Source organism: Pagrus pagrus (assembly GCF_965226575.1).
Source record: "Pagrus pagrus genome assembly, chromosome: 4".
NCBI lineage: Eukaryota > Metazoa > Chordata > Actinopteri > Spariformes > Sparidae > Pagrus > Pagrus pagrus.
In genome coordinates, this window is record NC_140188.1 from 9,709,350 (window position 1) to 9,731,152 (window position 21,803).

Below are 21,803 nucleotides of genomic sequence, written 5' to 3' on the forward strand. Positions count from 1 at the left end.
TATTAAAGCTCGACAAATTCGCGACAAAAGAAAATCCAATACAATTCAGTTGCTGTTGCACATTAAAAGGCCCTGAAAACATATTTCCTCAATCAGCTTCCTACAATGAGCAACGGGGTCTTTCATGAACACACACTTTCCTGCCAAAGGTATGAAAAGGTTCTGATCATTTCCCACGAGAGGTTTCTATCTGTGCTCATTTTCCGAGCTCTTCTCGCTGATTTGAAGTGGGCTCGGCTCAGGTGGACATCACATACTCCCATGCACTGATTTGCATGGAAACGTGACGACAGTAGTGCCGATTGATAAATTGTGTTTTCATTCTCACCTCGAAATGAACACGAGCAGTAAAAACCTCGCAAAACCTCACTGGAGGCAATTTATCAGATTACATGCAGCTTCCTCTGGAGCCACAAAAGGCTTTATACTACTTTTTTTACATATGTAGTAGCGCTCACCAAGACCTGTAAACACCATTTAATGTTTAATTTGGTGGAGTTGTCCTTTAACTTTGTTTTCTTTAGGGGCTTGATGATAATCTGGATTCATCTCTGCACCCCCAAAACATCCAAATCTTTAACGACCACCGACCAGTGTATCATCAGGAAGAAGAAAACACATACACGACTTAAATAGAAAGAAACCTGACCCAGTTTGCTCGTCCTGCTCTCTTTTGTGTTGGAGGGAAGGGGACACTGCTGCGGGGGGGGTGGAGTCTATAAAAAACAACATAGCGAAATGGTGTGAGCGCACAAGTGTGAGTCCAAGCCCCTCAGGTTGATAATAAATCTTCCGAGTTGTCCTGCCCACACTTAAGTGTCAGTTCCCACTCCGAGTCTCAGCCTCTGACCATTAAACTTTCAATTCTATTTACTTTCCAAAAAGGGCACCACAGTCCAGTAAATCCCTGCGAGCCAGTTACGAAAAAAAAAAAATTCTTGAAGCTACATTACATCCTTTGAAATTCTTTCAACAGCGAAGGAAACAGCTGCAGTTGCACTATGTTGACCAAGCTAGCACACTGCAGTAATTATTTCAGTCCTCATGCTGGCATCCTGCTACAGCTGCTCACACTTCACCACTGGCAAACACAAAACCAGGCCCAGGATCGCGGTTGCAGCCTCGCTCTTGTTTCTTGTCTCTCAATCTGTTAATTTAGTGCCAAGTACACAAACCGTATTAAACGTTGCCCGCGCCACTAAACCCCCAAACCACCAGCATATTTCCCTCTGGCGTCTATATAAACAGACTGTGACTGGAACAGATTTCCATCACTCAGATAAAGAAGTGCTATCTGCGTGTTTGCATAATGAGGAGCAGTGCTAAGTCTCGCTGTATGGCATAAATGCTGCACAAAATCAGAAGTTACATTCACAATTACGGCATGTCGATATAAAAGCCGCGTCTGAATGGAGATCAAAAGCGTGGTAGTCTGAGGAATTTTACATGGAATATTATGACGTGTAATGGCAGCAATTTGAAGATCAAAGATGGTGCAGATCAGTGAAAATGCACCATTTCCTTCCGCCTTCACCGCCCAAAAAAAAGGAAAGAGAGGTTGCAGGGTTGCCTCCGACTCTTCTGGCTTATTCTGATGTCCTGTGGGCGATACCGTCAAACACGAATCATCAAGGATGAAGAGGCGGCCTAATTAAAAGATGATTCTCAGACCGGCAGGTTTGGCTTTCAAGGCCAGAATAACTCAAGGGTCTCACAACGGAAGAGGGAGCCTGAGTGTTTAAAAGGAACAGAGAAAAAAAAAGACCACCCTCAACAGGAGGCTGTAAAGCAAGAAATAATAGACCAAGCACCTGCAGGAACTCGTGTTGTTTCACAGAGCGATCGTGTTTTTTCTGTTTCAGACAAAAGAACTTGAAATATTTAGCGTACACCTTCAGCAGTACAGCTCCTGCTCCATTTCCTCAAGATTCACGGCCCTGTTCTGATGCCAGAAGACTGAAATTCAAAATGGTCACACATGAGAAACCCCAGTGTATTATTACCTAATAATCCAGGGCAGCGTGTGGTACACCCATTTCTCAAAACTGGCAACTAGCCGGGCCACAAAAGACATGCAATCTGTTATCTCTATCCATGAACTTATATAAACCGCTGTGCTTTCTGCGGAAATATTCGGAGCTTTGAAGCCAGGCCAGATATTTAACTTGGCTCCGTTTTCACTTTCTGGGATTGGATAAAGGAAGCGCATGTTAAAGGAGGCCTGGAAAAGCAGGAGAATGTACAGCCAGCTACATTTCCCTTCAGCATTATACGTTGTTCTGTACATCAAACTGTCAAATCCTTCAGTTCTACCTTGTGGGAACGGCCGCAGCTTCAAGAAAGACAACCAATAAAAGTCTTTCTGCAAATACTGCCTTGATATTTAGTGATTATGCTCTGATGCCAGTAATTAGAGGGTAATTACAGTATACATTATGAACATATCTCCACCCAACTGGCAAGTCCCTACCCAGATTTTGTTCTCTCACCACAACACATTTAAGGAGGATTCCCTTCACTCCCTCGGCCTCTCAAGCTTAAAGTAGTCAAAGTGAGGAAAAGCAGAGTGTCATAAAGCACCTGTGAGTTTTTCAGCCTTGCAGAAAGTTCTGGTTAATATTTTTCTGCAGATTTCCTTCCTTTTTTTTTTTTTTAACAGATCTCTGGACAAGGTTTCTATCTGCAGTTCATCTCAAACCACTCGGACGGCGAGCACCTGGAGCAACAAAGCATTGAGGGGAAGCGCTGAAGAGATGATGAAGATGCCTTTGTTTCTCAAGGGGGGCTCGGCCACACAGCGAACTCTGCGCCAGAAATGATCCCACATGTAGAGTTTTCAGCTACAATCAGCTACTCTTTGTACAGCGCAGATCAAAACTTCCTTTCTCTTTGAGCCTGGTTATCGTATTTTCATTTGCAGCAATAAGTCTTTAGTTCCACCCTCGCTCTCTGTTTCTTTAAAAAGCATAGCACATACCTCTGGCTCTTGCTGCACACCATAATTATATGATAGATGAAAAGAGGGGAGGGGGGATAGGTATATGACTTGGCAGAAACTCTAACATTCCTCACATGAAACCTTCATCTGGCTTCAGTTCATCAGCTTTATATGTTTCTATGGGGGATTGTGTGCACACAAACAGTTGGCCATTGATGCGGCTCCTCTGACAGCACTTAATGATCCCACTATAGTCTATATTTCACCTTTAGAAAAAGGCAGGCTCGCTGACCACAACACAGGCCGCGGTTGTCAGAGCGGAACCTGCTACCACTGGACTTAAAGAGCACACCTGCTGCGTCCAAAACCAGCAGCGGCGCTGCGAAATGAGCAGGTGGCGAGTGACATACTGGTGAGCTGTGGAGCAGAGGGAGGGTTAAGTATTTTGTCCGTGTTTATCCACTCCCTTCGCTCGCACGGTCTCCTGACTCAATTTAACACCTCGCAGGCTGCAAGTCCTATCAACAGGAATGGTCTCGCTTTAAGCTTCTGTGGGTTCATTTCCTTCAGAGAAAGACACCGTAAAAGACATGAGCCTCAAGTCCTGTTCCCGTCGAGGATCAGGAAAAACATTGAGTGAGTGAGTGCTTGAGCAACAATGGAGCATTATATTTGGCCATCTTAAAGGATGTTTCTTAACCTTTCACCTCTAACTGAACACTGCAGGTCACTGCACCTCCTCTGTCTCTTGACATGCTATTTTAAAAAGACTGGAAGTCATAAAATTGTTAGTCACAGACATTTTGGTATGACGGTCTGTAATGAGATTTTTCGGATTTTGGATTATTGCAGAAAATGAAGCTTTGTGACAAACAAAAGTTTATGATGCACGTTTTTCAGCAAGATAATCTGAAAGAACTAAATTAAGAATCAACATCACCCCCACTAAGCTTCCTACCAAACACTTTACTATGAATCGATAAATCTCCAAGTTGTAAAGTCAGAGTTTGAATAGTTTGCAAGCAACTCAACCCAGTCTCACTCAGCCACATGTAAGCAACCGTTGTTTTAAGAAGCCTAAAAGCTTCAAAATGAACAAGTAGAGTATTTACTGACATTTTATTTTGTAAAACAAAATGTGAAACCTTGACTTTTAGACAAAGGAACTGTAAGTGGTTTTAAGACTCCTTCCTGCAGCCCTATATCCTGGTGCCAGATACAAGTTAATGCATTTTATTTGAAGTCATATACTGTATGTGGGTGTTAAACTGAAATGCATAAAGATTTCCTTTCACTGTTGGATGAAATTCAGACATCAAACGATGATTTATAGCTAAAATAAATGTTGTGAGGGTGGAATCATGATCCTTGTGCAACATTTTGGATGATGTATATCTTCTTGACAAAGCTAAACCCTGAAGTAGAAGAATTTGTGAAACTTTATATGACTCAATGTAGCATACCAATAAAGGAAATCAACAGAAAAACTGTTTATGACTTAAGAAACCACATGGGAATGTCTTTTTGGCCAAATCAGCAAATCAAATACCTCACAAATTAAATTATTTCAGTTCTGCAGTCATCCTCACTGATGCGCAACTTTGTCTATGAGGTCCAATGCAAACCAAACGGAAACATTAAAGGGAGAGCCACAACGGTAAATGTATGTACAGACATGTCAAGGAACCCTCGGCAACTGATTTCTAATGTCTGTAATCACAACTGTTACTAATGCCAAAACACCAACCTTCAATATCTGTAGCTCAACCAAATTCCTGCCATTCTGCAGCCAAAACAGACGAGACATTATCATGATTTGCATTTCTCTTTAGCTCGTGGTCCATGGACACCAACCCAGGCAGAACCAATGTGGCTGCCACAGCGGCAGCCTGGAAAACAGGGCGAATAAGTGAATCCAGAAAGGACCCCGAAAGAGCTTTAATCAATAGATATTCAACAGTGTCTTATTGATTTCAGGCACAACAGTCAGGCTGGGTGGCCCAGGCACCCCGAGGCTCACTGAGACTGGTTACCGTCTTCCAGACTGCCAATTAGCATGCTAACTGCTTTATAACGCCATGTTGATTAATGGCTGTATAGTTAGGGCATGATGGAGGTTTAATTAACAAAATATTCACACCAGAATATGCTCACGTTTCACTAGCAAAGATTGTGTGTTAAGAGTCCAAAAAAAGAGAAAAAATGCATCATAGCACCTCTGAAAAAGTGGCTAATGCTGCTACATCAGGATGTAAAACTGACTGCTGCCATCACTCTGCAGGAAATCAATTTAATGACCAACAATCTGAGATAAGAGTCCTGTGTGTCCTCCTCCACAGCACCAATCGTCATGTGTCTCAACACGGAGTGAAAAGAAAGAAGCCGGCCACCATCACCACGACTCCAGTGTGCCAGTAATCTCTCTTTGAGGCCCCCGGCGTCTCTAATTGCCTGGACACTTGTGTCCGAGGGCTGCACTCGTTCCTCAGAGAAAAGATGAGACCCCTCGTGCTCCTTACAACAGGCTTAAGCTGATAAACCCTTTCATTCAACATGGCCGTGGGATCGGTGCTCCGTGCAAACAGATTGGGTAAAAAAAGACTAATCAAAACAGCGATTAGCCCCCAACACAGAGGCAGAGCTAAGCCACAGCGCAGCCTCAGCAGGGGGTCTCAATCTCTCAACCACTAAAAGTGTCTGGTGATTTGTGTGCGAGGCTTTTTTCTGACAAACACATTCCTCGGAGCGAATACACGAGCTGGAAAATGTGTGGAATGTGTGCGGTGGGGTTTTTTTATTGAACAGAGACGTAGCAGAGTTGATTTCAAAATGGGTTGTGACAGCTGAAGAAATGTACAAAGGCAGAAAATACTCCAGGCCTGCAGCATGAATCTTCTCTCTGAGGGGGTTCAATGAGAATCCCTTTTCCTCTTTCAGATCAGCACCTCCCATGACACACTTTCTTCCCCGTCATGCTCCATGTTACACCAGCCATCATGAGCCTTCCTCGTAATTTTTCCGCTCGCTACAAGCCAGCAACATTGCCAGTGCCTCCATATGGGCTGCCATCAGTGCATCATCTGGCCTATTGCTCTTGTATATTATACAGACTCTGTGCGTTTCTCAGCAGCAAGGTCAAGTTGTGTGCTTGTTTACTTGACTCGCAGCCGAAGTGAACAAACAAGCCGGACTTCAACATTCACTTCATTCTGTGCAACTACTGTAAACAAAGGCTATATAAAAAGGCTGTTTTTGTCTGGAGTAGGAGGTTTTATAGGCGGAGGGACATTTTGCATTCAGGTACATCAGCATTCAGGTAAAACATGCATTTTAATTTAATAATATTTTTCCTTATTTTAAAATCACAGCACAAGCAACAGTTGCACTTTTAGTTGCAGATTTTTGGGTGCATGTGCAACCAAAATAGTCACATATTGGTGCCCCGTATGAGGAACAAAATTACATTTTTAGGTTCAAGCATCAAAGCTACTTGGTGTGATTAAGGTGAAAACATAAAGGTCTGGGTTAAAATAGACCCTTTCACAGCATTAACCACATGTTACGAAGGCAACAAATACAAGCCAATTCAGCACAGTAGTCGCAGGACTAGGCAAACTGTCTTGGAAAGACACAAAAAACTAATTAAACTAATTTCACTCCAAGATGGCCAAGGTTTTTCTCAAAAACCACAGGCTTTCAGCGCCTTTATCCAGTGCATCCAGCTGAAAAATAAGCCCTGCTTCATCCTGGTAGTGTAATGTTACTGATAATACAACGGTATGAATCAATTTATAGGCAACACTGCACCATTATTTGTTTTCCACATTAGCTTGCCCACCAGTGACCTTGAGTAATAGCTCACAAATGTATTCTACAGAATCACGTGACTCGGGGCGTGCTACGACAGATACCAACTGGGAATATCAACATACGTTTGTCCAAGTAGATATAATGTGCAATTATGCGGGCAGGGTGTCAAATAACACGGGTAAACTCAGTGAACCTGGCTGCAGATGATTCAGGATGTTTAGATTAATCAATATAAAGACACATTAAATGATCTAAATTGAGGAATGTTTGTGTGCAGTCTCCTGGAGGAGCAGGAGCTGGGCGTTGCCTGGAAAATGATTCCAAGTGACTGATTATTATAAAAATAATGAGCTAACTACAGGCCGTGAGATCCGCTTCAGCTAGACTTCCCTCAATTTCTCTTCACTTTTACTACACGCAACGTGCCAACCTAGCAAGGACAGCATTTAAATTAGCTACACAATACTCGTGTCTCGTTGAGATGCTGAGCGCCGACAGAAAAAAAAGTACATTTGAAGATGCTGACTTGTAATTCTTCGTTCTGTCAGCAACTGTTAAAACTCTTAACTTGCTACCAGGATTCTTCTGGGAGGCCGTCTGTGGTGGCATCTGACCTTATTAGACACATGATATATCCTCAGCTGGCTCATTATCCTGTCTGAGATTAACAGCTCGCTGTAACTGAAGCCTAGGAGCGAAGTAAGGATCAACCAACAGTTAGAAGCAACTAATCTGAATTATGTGAGGTCGGCAAAGTTGAAACATCACCTAATTTTTATTTTTTTTAAAACAGTGAGCTAGAAAATGAAAAAGAAAGATTGTGCCACTTGTCCTGATCTCCCGGTGGAAATAGGGCGCTGGAGTGCAAGCTTCTCTGCGACTGTCAAAAAGACTGTGACAAAGTGCTATTTCTGGATTTTAATATTGTTCGGATTCCTCTGGTGCTCTCTGCGAACATCCTCAGTCTGTCCGTTGCTGAGAGACTGTGAGGTTGGCGGGTTCGTGAGCACACGCTGACACGTTGTCACAGGATATCACTGTCGAGATGTGGCACATGGAGAATACTTATCCAGTTAAACTTACATTTCATGTGAGGAGTAGCTTCATATTTTAGGGGAATGAACGCCAGAAGATCTTCATCCGTATAAAAGGATGTCATGATAAATGTTGAGCTTGGAAAATCACATAAAGTTGTCATAATTTGATTGACAATATTAAAATCCCTCGCTGTAATTACAGTGACGGACAATAAACAAGATTCACTGCGTTGCCCTGGAGTCTAACAGCATCTTTCTGATTCCAAGAGAAGATGTGGGCTGGATGCTGCTCTGTCCGTCAGCATTCAGAGACCCACAAAGCCCACAGGAGCAGAGTGGAGCATTTTCTCCATCCACATACAGAAGTCTCCTCGCCTGAAGGAGTGACTGCCATTCTCTTTCCTCTCTGGCCTTAAAAAAACACGACTGGTCCGACATTTCCCACATCCCCAGTACCCGCTCTGCAGCGTCACCCGTCATGTTCCCAATCAGTCACTTTCAATTGACTTCAAAATGGATGCACAGTACCAGTACAGGAACGTGAAACAATAATGCATGAAATATTGCAATACTACAGTAAAACTACATGAATAGGCCCATTGTTTATAGCTGTTTATTTTTAACTGTTTATCAATTACTTTAAGCTAACCATTTTTTTTAATCTTATTAGCCTACTTTAAGCTAACCATTTCAACTGTTTTTAATCCATTACCTTTACGTAAGTACTTAAAATGCTTCTTTTAGCTAACTATTTCAAATGTGTACCCATTACTTTTAGCTAACTTTTATCCTTTTATCTATAAGGCTACTTTAAGCTAACTATTTCAACTGTTTCTGCTTTGAACTATTTGGAATATTTCTTTTAGCTAATTATTTTGGACTGTTTATCCATTAGCCTACTTTAAGCTAGTTCTATTCATTAGCTTACTTTTAGCTAAATATATCCAGTAGCCTACTTTGAGCTAACTATATCCATTAGCCTACTTTTAGCTAACTATATCCAGTAGCCTACTTTCAGTTAACTATATCCATTAGCCTACTTTTTGCTAACTATATGCATTAGCCTACTTTTAGCTAACTATTTCAACCTATCCATTACTTTTAGCATCACAAAGATATATCATCCAACCATAAAGCTTATTTTCCTTCAAAGCACAACTATGTGGATATGTTTTTTAATTAAATCCTTTTTAAAAAAAAACAATTTGATAGAGCTTCTCCACAATCTTTTCATGCACCACCTGGCAACGGCAGAAATACCCCCTGGTAAGTCATTGAGAATCACCATTGGACACAGTCCTCCTGTAATCAGTACAAAATGGGATGGGATTATTGTGATTATTTTTGGCAACATAACAGAAAACAGCCTCACAAAAGTGAGGAAAAAGGTAGCCTGATTTCTCAGACTGCATGCTTGTCGGCCGCTCGATAAAAATCCATTCGCCACATGCAACAGCTAATACAGTGGGGCTGGTGCCAGTGTGCCATGCTGCACGCTGAGACAGTGGGTCTCTTTGTATGGCCGTCTTCTTTTCAGACAGGAGCAGGAGCTGCAGGAGCACTTACACTTGGATGAAAACGCCACAGTGAGGGGGGGTTTGCAGCTTGCATATGCACGACAGTGCAGCCATCCTGGGCAGCCGAGTGGTGGTCACATGGAAGGGAAAGGGTTATCGTCCAAGGGGAAACTTGTCACGCCAGAAATTTTCACACTATGAATAAATTTACATCAAATCAATGCTGCCACTCACTGATAGAGCAGATATCCTGAAGGAGATAGGATTTCGTCGAGACAGTCCAAAAGCACGTATCCCATCATTGTGTCTTTTTCATTTAAGCCTAAGAAATATGATCAGTGGTGATTATGAGGGGGAAACTGGGCAATCACAAAGAGCCAACATTCAATCTATGAGGAGATAACAAAAGGAAGACGAAAGACAGCTCTGGATGGCAGGATGCCCCTGGGGCGGTTATGCTGTTATTATGTTGGAAAGGGCTGCTGAGCTGCGGTGTGGGGCAATTAGAGACCGGAGGATTGAGTGGGGGGAGGGTCCAGGCACAACAACCCGTCCATGAAGTGTTCTCAGCTCGGAGGAACAAACCTCCCGTATACGACAGCAGTAGCCTTTTTAAAAAAAAAATACACATAACAGATGATGGTGGATTTATGAATTGGAATAACAACCATCTGCTTATTTCCATGGAAAGAAGCTCGGTCTAAGCTGCTTTCCTGTCAACAGTAAAATCCAAAAGTCATGTCATGCTGAACTTTATGCTGCCCTGGACTGAATGATTTGAATGGTAAGTATGTGACAATTGGGGCTGGTTTGAGGGATAATGCATGCAAGCAGGATGAATCATCTGTTGTTCTCATCGAGAGCTCCTGCAGACACTGCGGTGAACACATTAGCCATGTCTATTATCTTTAACGTCACTCCGCTTTGGAAAGTCCTGACTACAAAACCACACGGAGTCCAGGAGCAGTCCAGCTGGAGAACACAGGGACAAAGAGGAAAAAGTCAATCCCAGAGTATCGTTTCATTGGTTCATGAGCTGCAGACAGAGGTCGCAGCCTTACAGCTTTTGTGTGTTGTCTAGATAACGGAAGTAGAAACAGATTGAGTTGCGAGAAGGAATGGTTTTTTACGAGACACACAGTGCGACTGTTCCCTAAACTCTCACTTGGGTAACTTCAGCCTCTGAACTTCACCTCTGATTAGATCTCTATTGTCGCCTCTCATAATATTACAGATCTCCCAGTAAAGAGGACACAATGGGCAGTGAAAGGAGACAGTAACACAAGCTTGGTGGTGTGAGATGTAGCAGTTGGTATTGCCAAGTATCCTGAGCCTCCACAAACACACTCGGCGTCCATGCCCTCTGGTCCTGAACGGCTTCAGCGGAGCAGGTGTCTGCCCACATTCTTTACATAAGCTCTTGTCAAACATGGCGCACAGCAACAAGGCCTCACAGCTGCAGGACAATGGAGTCACATTAAACTACAGCACGGCAGCCAGGCATGCACACTTCAAGCCAGAGTCAAGGTAACGGACTCCACAAGGTCAGCTTACAAAATGTACAAAGTGAGCGTGAGACAAAAAAACCTACTGGTGTGAACTGGAATGTATGAATAGTTAACACCTCTCTTCTTGTTAGTTCATTAATAGGAAACAAATGATAAAACTGTTGTTGACGTGATCCATATTCACAACCGAGCTGACACAAAACAAACATGGCAAACATCCAATCGTCATTAAAAAAACCCACAGGACTCTACCAGAGGCGCAAAAATGCAGAGATTGTAATCACATACATGCCTCATGAATGCCTGAAGCACTTCCTGTAGTTTATTGTGTGTAATAAAGAAGTCATAATATGTAATTTAAACAAGATTACTATCCAGTTACAGGTATTTTGCCAACACACACAGCTGCCTTTACGTAAATCGAAGGCAGGCCTTAAAGTATTTTAGGGCTGAGCCACATTGTGGGAATCGAAAGTGCCTGAATTTACATGAAGCCAGAAAACTCAGAGCATCACAGATGAGTTGGGCAATTAGAAACTTGGAAAAAGAAAGTCCCATCGCAGTCCGGAGATATATGGACCCAAGGGTGAGTAAGCAAAAGTGTGAATACATGTCATTTGTTAAACTAGGAGTAGAGGAAAAGTCTGCTAGATGCTAGGCTAATTTATGCAACGTAACATAAAGATAAAGGAGCTTTTTCTGGAACCGATTGTGTTAAATCAGAATATGATATTGTTTCATATGAATCATAGCCTCCTGAATTTAACGTGGCAGTAGGGCTGGGCTCATCAGACTTCGATACTTTAAGGCATCGACCAAATTTCCTTGACACTATCAGGTATCAAAACATTTCTTGTAATTCAATACCAAATTTCAATACGTGAGGAGTTAATCTCATCAGCGTCAGCGTGCCAATAAGCATGCAGCATGACTGTTAAAAGAGGTTATTAACCTCCTTATTTAACAATACAAAGAACAATAACGCTCCGTCTCAGTCACTCACTGTCACTTCCTTTAGTATTCAAACGTGAAACCGGAGTTCAACAGTGGTTTCAGGGTTTCACTAGTCATTTAATCTGCTGGGGTCAAATGCCTTCAAGTAAGGATCAGCTTATTTTCCCATTTAGTCCCTGAGCCAACTTCATAATAGGCTACTTACTTTCTACTAAACCCTCTGTGCTTTGATCAGAGTCAGGAATCTAAACGCGACTGCCACCGTTTCAGGTTCACAGCTTTATATGGTGGAGTGGTAGCCGTGTTAGACCACTCCTGCTGACTTCAGATCAGTTCAGTTGGGGCTACTGCATTGAGGGATTTAGTTTTCATTCCACATACACCATCCTTAAATGATCTTCCTGAGAGAAAGTCATTTACTTCCAATTGTCTCTGAATTAAGATCAGACCTGCTGTTAAGAAGCAGTCAGAAATGTCATCCTGGTGATCTTAAGGACCTCAGTCTGATCTCCTGTTCAGACCATACATGAAGTTTGTTCCCATGAGCTGGAGCATGTGACGCATACATCCTCCCTGAATCCTACAATTAACTCTTGAAAGCCTCTCGATTACACATGTCCCACATCACAGAAGCCTCAAAAATGTCACGTTCTTGTTGATGTTATTAGCCCACACTGCGCGAGCGAACACAACAAAGGAGGCAACATCTGACGAAACAGGCCCACAAAACCTGAACTCAACACTGACAGATCAAGAAGAGAGAATTACCGACTGCAGATAAAACAGCTCAGGCCCCTTTTCAAGTTATTTCTCCTGTCACAGGGCGAAGGAGCTACGATGGGCAGGGTGCACCGCAAGTTTGCAGCAGATCTGTGACATACTGATGAAAGGCGTCCATTCTGAAGCCCCCTCGCACCCTTAGCTGCTGGCCGTGAGCCGAGCGAGCGGGCGTCCTGCCTCTGGGGGCCGGCTAAAGAGCAGAACCGCCGACCAGGAGGACTTGAACAAGAGGCCTTTCTCTCCCTGCGATGTGATCCTCCCCCCCCCTCTCTCAGACTCCTGCAGCAACAGCTCTGGCAGCATCTCGGCTTGTGTTCCCCCTCTTTGGTCAAGTCGGGTTTTTCACATCGCGTCGGCCAAAAGGCTTTAATTGATTTACACGGGACTCTCTCACTCCTGCTGCACAAGTCCATGTAAGGCAGTGCCAGCAAGGCAGCCAGAAGACAGCTGGCCGTCCCCTGTGCAACAAGCAGACGTCCACTCGCTGGGCTCGTGCTATTTGAAGGTCCCACAAGACAAACATTGTGGATATCCTCTACACTGCTCAGAAACAGTGTTCTGACCTCTGAGCCTGTCTGGCTTTAAGAGTGACACAGCATGAGGAGTGGAAAATGTCAAGTAAGAGCGACTACTGACATTTTCCACTCCATTAACGTATAAATGACCCATGTGCAACCTTTCTAAAAACAAAGTCAGTCAGACATGGACAGAAGAGGACGAGGGCCGGTGTAAAAAATATACACACAGTATAAATAAGTATAAATAAATAGATTTCAAATTTTTAGCTCAGAAGTCTGACTTTTTTTCCTCATAATTAACTTTTCTTCCCTCATAATTAACTTTTTTTGCCTGAATTCAGACTTTTTTTTGTCTGATTTCAGACTTTAATCGCCTGAGACTTTTTCCTCTGACTTTAATTGAAGAGATTGAGAGATTAAAGTGAAGAATTGTGAGAAAAAAAGTCAGAATTGTGGAAAAAAAAGAAGAAGAAAAATCAGAACCCCCCCAAAAAATGTCAGTGGCACTTATCCTCTTCCTTAGACATGCATGTGAGGAAACAACAGAATTAAATCCACTGGCACCAAGATGTAAAAAGGGCCAATTCCACCTTTCAGTCTATTTATGTTGGTTATAAAACCACTGGACAGCGACAAGAGACTTTCCACCGGCCTCACCGAGGATGGATTAAATGAAGTTTGGCCTCGACTTTAACTTAAGAACACCAGACTTTTCTTTTCTCTCTGTATTTAATCAAGAATATTATCCCTGCTTGATCTAATAACAAACATTTCCTGCAACGGGAAGGCCTGGATAACCCCTGAGTATAAAAAGAAAAGAGGACAGCCTCCAGTGAGTGGTGGATAGCCAAGTGAGTGCAGGGCAGGAGGAGGGAGGAGCAGCAGAGAGGAGGAGGAGGAGGAGGAGGTGCAGTCAGATTCTTAGGTGGGCGGTGAGGCTCTGAAAGACGCGATTGAAGAGAAATTGCATCCTTCAGGAGATGAGCTCAGCCTGGAGTCACAAGTCGAAAAGAGCCTGAGAGGAGAGGTGAGAGGGCCACTTAAGTCTCTGCGGACCCACAACATCAACACGGGCCGCCACTGGGTCAACATCGCTCCGCAATTAGGTCAGTGTGCAGCACATATACTGTGCAGGAGCCTCTTCAGTGACTGTAATGTTCAAGGACGTCTGCAGCAGCATCCTCCTCTGTTACTCAGACTTTGTCCATTTCTGTCGGCAGCCATCTTCACTCTTCACGATTTGCGAATTACGAGTCTCGTGGTTGAATTAGACGCTAATAATTATACCATAAAAAAATCAATTTTGTGCATGACACATAAATCCCCACACAACAGGCAACTAATTAGGAATGCAACCAACATTCATTTTCACTATCAGTTAATCTGCCGATTACACGCAGAATACTTTTTTATGACTCGTTTTGTATGAATAAATGTCATAATACAGCAAAAAATATCAATTATAAATTCCCACAATCGGCATTTTTGCTCAAAGAAAATGATTGAAACAAATAATCAATTATCAAAATCATGGCTGATTAATTTTCTGCTCATTGCAGCTAATTAATTCAACAAAACCCTGAAGGAAAAAAGGAAATAAACAGCTTGAATTATGAATAGTAACATTACATAAAAAATGTCCACTGTGATAAATGTATCAGGCTGCAGCGTGAATGAATGCACAGACTCCAGCCTACGCAGCTGCAGCGTTATAATAAAATTTAAATGCCAGCATGCATAAATCATGAATTAACTAATGGATGATGAGCGGTGACGACACGCTCTGCACGCCTCTGGAGATGTCACATTTATAAAGCACTGTAACTGTACTAAAGCTGCTGACTCAAACAGGAATTTTACACTGCTGCTGTGGCGTAATGGTGACAGAGAACAGGCCGAAGGTTGGACGAAGCCCAAACAGGACCAGGCCTTGGCAAACCAGACACACGCTCTGCATTCATACAGCCGATAGAGCCACCGACAATGCTCGTGTTGATGCCACAGACATTTTCCTCGAGCCGTTAGAACACAATAACGCTGCACTGTGACGACGGATGGATGTGCTCCGCCCCAGACAACAACAGGACAACCCCCCACACTCCCCTGTCATCCCCCCCCAGCCTCATTCACGCCTGGACTTCATTATGAGGTGTAACGGAAATCATCACCGGCAATCTGAAAGAATTTACAAGACAATGATGCAGCCCGAGTCATGGCTCAGCCACACAAAGACCAGCCAGGGGTGAAGTGACTCAGTGTGGAAAAAACAATGACGAGATGCAGGCGACCAAACATTTTAGGCCACCGTGGTTTTATACACATATTAAAAATTACATGACTAAGGTTATAAAATATCTTTACTTGCTGTAGGTTGAGAGAAAATATTTCCTCTGAGAGTATAATCAGACCGAATCTTCACGAGCAGGGGGTCAAAATCCTCTTCAGCATTATTCGGACCGTTTTACTGTTCAAACAAAATCAGCATTCACTGACATGCATGACTGATACAACGCAAACACAGCTGACTGACCACAGTGTCTTTGTGTTGCCTCATCTGCAATTACATTTATATTGTTTTTAAAAAGAAAGAGAGACCTGTGCTGCAAACAGGACAGCGAGGTGACCCACTGACATCCTGCAGCACCCACACACACACACACACACACAATGCAGAAGGAGACTTTGCTTCATGTTTGTGCAGCTGCAAATTTCACTAACTGGGAAATGAAACCTCCACCAGATGTATTCTTTTATTTTGCAGGGAAGAAGTTATTTACCCGCAAGATGTTTGGGAGTGATTTCTGAATTAGAAGCAGAAACGGTCCTACTCAGGAAAGATGGAAACGATGGGGTTGAATATGGATATAAAACTGCTGATTGTTGATGCATGCAAGAATGATTAATATATGGATTTAGATCTTGTAGATGCAGGTATACATCTGTTTCTGCTTATTTTTACCTGTATTGCAGGTAATATTATATATATGTCTAATTTACCAGGAATCAATTTAAGTTTAATTATTGAAAAACTATATCTGTATATGTTTACATGTCAACATGAATAAATAAAAACAAATTCACAAATTAAAAGAGACCGTCTTAAAAATTAAACGTCCTTCAAAAACCAATTCATCAAAATATTACAGTTAAAAATCTGTGAGGTGGTAAAAATGTTGCAATTTAATAATATAATAACATCCTAAAATAAAAATATATGTTTTTGTTGTCTATTGTTTGATGAAGAGCAGATGTTTACACTAAATTTTAAATTCATCCAAGTTTTCTCATGTTTTAAATTAGACAAATATAAAAAAAAAAAGGACTTAAATCAAAAGTAGTGAACTGGATATCATACAAGCATCGTTGACAGTATCAGGAAGCCTGTAGTATTATAGGGGAGATGATGGCAAAATAAAAGGCCACACACTGGCTACACATGCAGCAACATGGATGATATGATGGAAGATACAATAACAGCTCTGAGATAATAAAAAAATAACATGAGCAGAAATGAGAAGACAAAAGGAAATTAAGTCTCTTTATGTCTGCTGTGCTGTTAATAAGTGAGGGGTGTCTGGCCTGAAACATTTAGATTATCTTGTTAATGATAAATGGCTGCTTCACTATAATCAAAAACTGTGAAACATGATTAGAGAATTAAATCCTCAGGAAATCTATATTTTTTTTTATTAACATGCTTTTTTTAAACTCTGTCTTAATTAAATGTATTTTTTCTGTACATGTACAGAAAAAAAAGCGTATTTGCTTGTTTTATAGGCAGATAATGTGCAGATGACAGAAGTCCGGTCAGTGAATCTGATTAAAAAAGGAGGTTAAGAAACTAATTTACTGACCCACATTAAAACACATACACCTGAGTGTGACAGGAGGAGCAGACATGGCCTACAGGGAGCTTCTCCCGTGGTCAACACACCCAGAGAGAGCCTCCAGAGAGAGGCAGCAGCGTCCCCTCTTCATCACCACGACCCATCTTACCTTTTTGTGCCTGTCTTTGAAAGGTAACGCAGGCCATGGCATCTCCTGCAAAAAGTCCTGCCAGTGTTTCTGGTCCTGATCCGACGAGATGAAGACGATTTCCAATTTGTCCTTGTGTTCCGACGTCTTTTTGAACCTGCTGTAAAACTCGCACAGGCTGCCGTTGAACTGCTTGCACGGGGCGTTCAGGCTGCATCCGAAGAAGAGCCCGACCAGGGAGAGCTTGGCGCCCAGCGACTGCACGTCCACCTCGGCTTTCTCGCTGTTGACGAGCCGCTCCCCGAGTAGACCCACCAGAAACTCCGACATCGCGGCGTACAGTCCCCCCCTCGAAACACACAACCGTGACCCTCAGCCGAGGCTGCTGCGCATGTAAACCGCTGCGTTCAGGCGACAGCCAGCACTTCCTCCACCTCCGCTGTGAGGGTTTGTTAGGTGAGCTCCCGGCCCCTGCGAGGCGTTGCGGTGTGTGTCTCACCGCGGCTCGTGCTCCGGTGTGTGAGCGCTGTGCAGGAATGCGCTCCGCTTAAAAGCCCCGACTGCACCAGCGGCAGCGCTGCTCTCCCGCCCCACTGCCTCCACTCCACTCTCAGCATGACATCTGCTCATTGTGATCGCACGGATCACACCTCGTCACTGTAGGATGTGGATTTTGGACGTGTTTTAGAAGATTTATTAACAAATGTGTGAGGTGACGTGTGTGTTTGTCTCCAAAACTTCAGATTAAAAGCAGCTTGGTTCCAAGTCTGACCTCGAAATGCATTTTATTTTGTTAAATACTTCGGATTTCTTATTTTAAGTAGCTTCACTTGACAAAACTAAATAAAAATCTGCAAATTTTTAAAAAAGATAAGGTCGCACTACTTTTCTGTGGATGTGCTGCCACCTAGTGTTCATAAGAGGGAACGGCCTGTTAAATAATAATACACTAAAACATAGTGAGGGATATTTAACTGTTTCACTTGATTGTTTAAACTCTGACATATCTGAGTTTGTGAAACATTTGTGACACATATCATTTGACTTTTATGGCTTAACCATGCAAACACATATATGCACACATATCCTAATATCCCTAACTAATCTTGAGTATAGTAATCATGAATCATAAACTTTACTAATAGAGCACCAATCAGACTAAAGTACAAAGTGCCTTACATAAATAAAATGAAGTAAAATACCAAAATGATTAAACTGATAAAATATGGCCTGCAGGAAGGGCAGATTTAAAATCTAAATTAATGAACTATAAACATCAAGTTTATTCCTATAAAATAAGAAAGCAAGTCAGATAAAATCAGGGGTATGTTCTCTAATAAGAGCATTAAAAGAAGACACTGACTCAAACAGCCTTATTTCCTCGGACATGTCATCAGAGTCATCAGAGTAAAGTGGAGCCAGGCCGTGAAGAGCTTCAAAAATAATCATAAGGATTTTAAAATCCATCTAAATGTGAAAGAAAGTAGTCTTGAGTGGTGAAAAACACTTCTAGTATCAACAACAACTTTGTTCAGATGTTCTAGTCAGGGCTGCAACTGATGATTATTTTCATTATAAATTAATCGGACGATTCATTTCTACAATAATCCTTTAGTCTATAAAATGTGGAAAGAAATCACAAAAGCCCAAAAAAACAGTCCAAAAACCAAACACTCTTCATTTACTGTCATAAATAACACAGAGAAACAGAAAATCCTTACATTTAAAGGACCTTTTTGTAAGAAAAGTTGATTTTTGAGTCTCATTCCCAACTCATTAAATAATTACGCTCTCATCGATCCAAACTCATCGAAAACTGACGCTTTGGGATGGTAGGACTGGTCGGCTGCCATCCCAAAGCCTCAGTTTTTGATGAATTGGGAGTGAGACTCAAAAATCAATCTTCCTACAAATAGGACTTTTAAGAAGCTTTAAAAAGCAAACATTTTTGCATCAAACCATTAATAATTATGACTCCTTATGCCTGTTCCCCCAAAATTCATCCAACATGTTGTGAGACAGGGCTGCAGGATATGGTTTAAACAAATCATTTTGCAATTATTGTGATAGATATTATGATTTCAGTATGATTCAAATTGAGTTTTTTCATTTTCTGGTACGTCACATACTTCCGAGGTGCACGGGGAAGGAAAAGTCTTAAACGGTGAAAAACATTCCTAGTATCAATCACTACTTTGCTCAAAGGTTCGCTCATCAGGGTCATCATACAACACAAAGAACGATTTCTTCTGCCACAAATGTTCATCATCAAGTGCCACTTTATTTGAGTCCTACTGTAAGGCAACAAAAATCACACACAATGGTCACAATAAACAAAACATCCTAAGATATTTTTATAGTCAACTAGTGTTTGAGAATTACATTACATTTGAGGAAATGTATCAAACTCAGACAAAACAAGATTAAGAGATTGCACATTAGGTAGAAATGAAAAAGTTACATCCACTCAGGCATTGTTTGTCTACTGCAGATATCCAGCAATGGTTTCATTGAATAGCTGAATATAACAGAGGATGCTGGATATTTTGGTTGTAAACTTGCACAGTTGCTGATTTGAATTACAGTAGGAGATTGACCTTGATTATCGGAGGAGCAAAAACTGAATGGTGGTAAACTTCACAGTTTTACGGTGAAGAAATGCTGAATGTTTACGACTGATGCGAGCAGCGACGTTTCCTTCAGTCCTCGGTGAACATCATCTTCACCAGGTTCGCTTTCATGCATTCCTCCTCCACCAACTTCTGAGGCTGAAACAGGTTTACAGAAGGGCGACTTTTAACATTTGCACAGATCTTATTATCACATTTATATACATTTACCTGAGAAACATTTATAGTAGACTGAATGTAAGCTAATCCATGTCAAGTGAAGTCATTCTTACCGTGCCGTATCGCAGCAGAGTGGGAACTCCGGTCAGCTTCAGTGTCTTCTTGAAGTCGTTATTTGGATTCTTCCAGCTGAAGCATGAAAAAACATTATTAGACACATTTGAAAGAGCAGACTTGGAAAGGCTGAGGAGGATTTTTCAGCTTTTCAACATGAAAAAAATCTGAAAAATAAAATAAGAAAATTAACCGATAAATGGAATGTGAAAGACATTTTTGGGGGACTAAATGATGAATGGATTAACGTAAAGTCTGGTAAATAATCATTACTTGGTGCTCTAATCAAATCCATTATCTGCATTATTTAGCTGATCATTCTGGTGGGACTTTCTGGTTTTCTAGAAATGTCATAATTTAATATTGACAATTGACAATGTGTCCACAATGACTGGCTCTTTAGTTTATCAGCTGTCTAACATGTATGTTTAAAATAATATCCACCTTTTTATCTTAATTCTGAAACAATCAGCTGATAAAACTGACCAACAGAAAATGTGTCAATTTTTGGTGATCACTTACTATTTTAAGTAATTTACCAAGTATCCATACTTGTTACTAGTTAGTGTCTTAACGATAGAAAGAATTACTTGTCTTTCCATTTCATATCATTTTAAGTATTTGGATTTTTGTTACACTGTAAGTTTGATGTTAAAGGCATTACATTGTAGAGTTGAAACTATTCATCAATTAGTTGTCAACTTTCAAATTCATCAACAATTACAACTGCTTGATTAGTTTGAGTAATAATTTAAAAGGAAAGAATTTCTCTGATTTCATCTTTAATCTGAATATTCTCCGGTTTCTTTACTCGTCTATGGCAGTGAACTGAATATCTAGGTTGTGGATAAAACCTTTTTATTTATTTATTTTTTTTATTTCACTATTTTCTGACATTTTATAGACAAAACAACTAACTAATTAATCGAGAGATCAATGAAAATAATCACTTGCAGCCCTTTTACACTGGATTCTGATTGCCTGTGATTGCCATAACAAATATTGAGCTGATAAATGTGATTGTTAGCTGCAGCTGTAACATGTGCTCTCTTGTTTCGTGACCACACATGTCATCCTGGTGACTCGAGGTGTTGACATGACGAACAGTTACACCATAAAACATTGAAATTAACCAGATTAAAACACTGACTAGGCTCTTTCTCCAACTTGACAGTAGATGAAGACCGAGCCCTCAGGAAGATGAGTCATCTCTTGTCTCACAAATGGCTCGGCTGAGAGTGAAGAAGAGACACTTGACTGAGAAACAGTGCACCACGTTTGAGATAAACAAGCATCATGATCCTTGACAGTAAAACAGTTTACATCCATGCCACTACCACACAGATGAAAAGTTTGCTAACATGAGGTCACATGACCAAAAATCTCAATCAGGTCAGCTCAAAATGAAAGTACGAGCATCTAACGGTTTTGTTATCTATGTAGAACATAAATGAAGTTACCCGTCTCGCAGTCTGGACACCAGCTCTTTCCCTGGGCGTCTTTATCACCAGAGAAATAGGCGAAAATATCCTTTCCTTTCCTGTCAGACACAGCCTTGCAGAATTCCTCATACCCATGCACGTTTACTTCTTCGTAATGGGCCATCGTTTAGACACAGCGAATGTCAAAATAGACAAATGAACTGATGAACATTAATTATTCAGCTATAGCTGTTAAATCTGTGAGGCACAAACAAGTGATGAAAGAAATACTGCTGCTCTGAGCACCGAACCTGGTAGAAATACTCCAAACTTCACGGTACTACTTCCGGTTTGTGCAAAGGTTCTTAAAGTGACCGTGTACCTTGATGATTTTATTATGAATTTATAACATCTCTTTTTCCACGAGAAATACAATTATTCG

The 21,803-nt window shown here is 41.5% G+C and overlaps 2 protein-coding genes across 2 annotated transcripts in view; both read right to left on the reverse strand.

The window, feature by feature from the left end:
- Positions 1-17,625, reverse strand: part of nxn (nucleoredoxin) — a 63,487-nt gene extending 45,862 nt beyond the window's left edge. The window contains exon 1 of the mRNA XM_084352186.1: positions 17,059-17,625. Coding sequence (XP_084208312.1) covers positions 17,059-17,367 — 309 coding nt within the window. The 5' untranslated portion in view covers positions 17,368-17,625. The remainder of the gene's footprint in view (positions 1-17,058) is intronic.
- Positions 17,626-19,298: 1,673 nt separating this feature from the next.
- Positions 19,299-21,707, reverse strand: txndc17 (thioredoxin domain containing 17). The gene is made up of 4 exons (XM_084350541.1): positions 21,401-21,707; positions 21,091-21,172; positions 19,940-20,015; positions 19,299-19,805 (listed from the first exon to the last, which is right to left on the reverse strand). Exons 1-4 carry the CDS (start codon positions 21,543-21,545, stop codon positions 19,737-19,739), a joined length of 372 nt encoding a protein of 123 aa, XP_084206667.1. The 5' UTR covers positions 21,546-21,707; the 3' UTR covers positions 19,299-19,736.
- Positions 21,708-21,803: the final 96 nt, after the last annotated feature.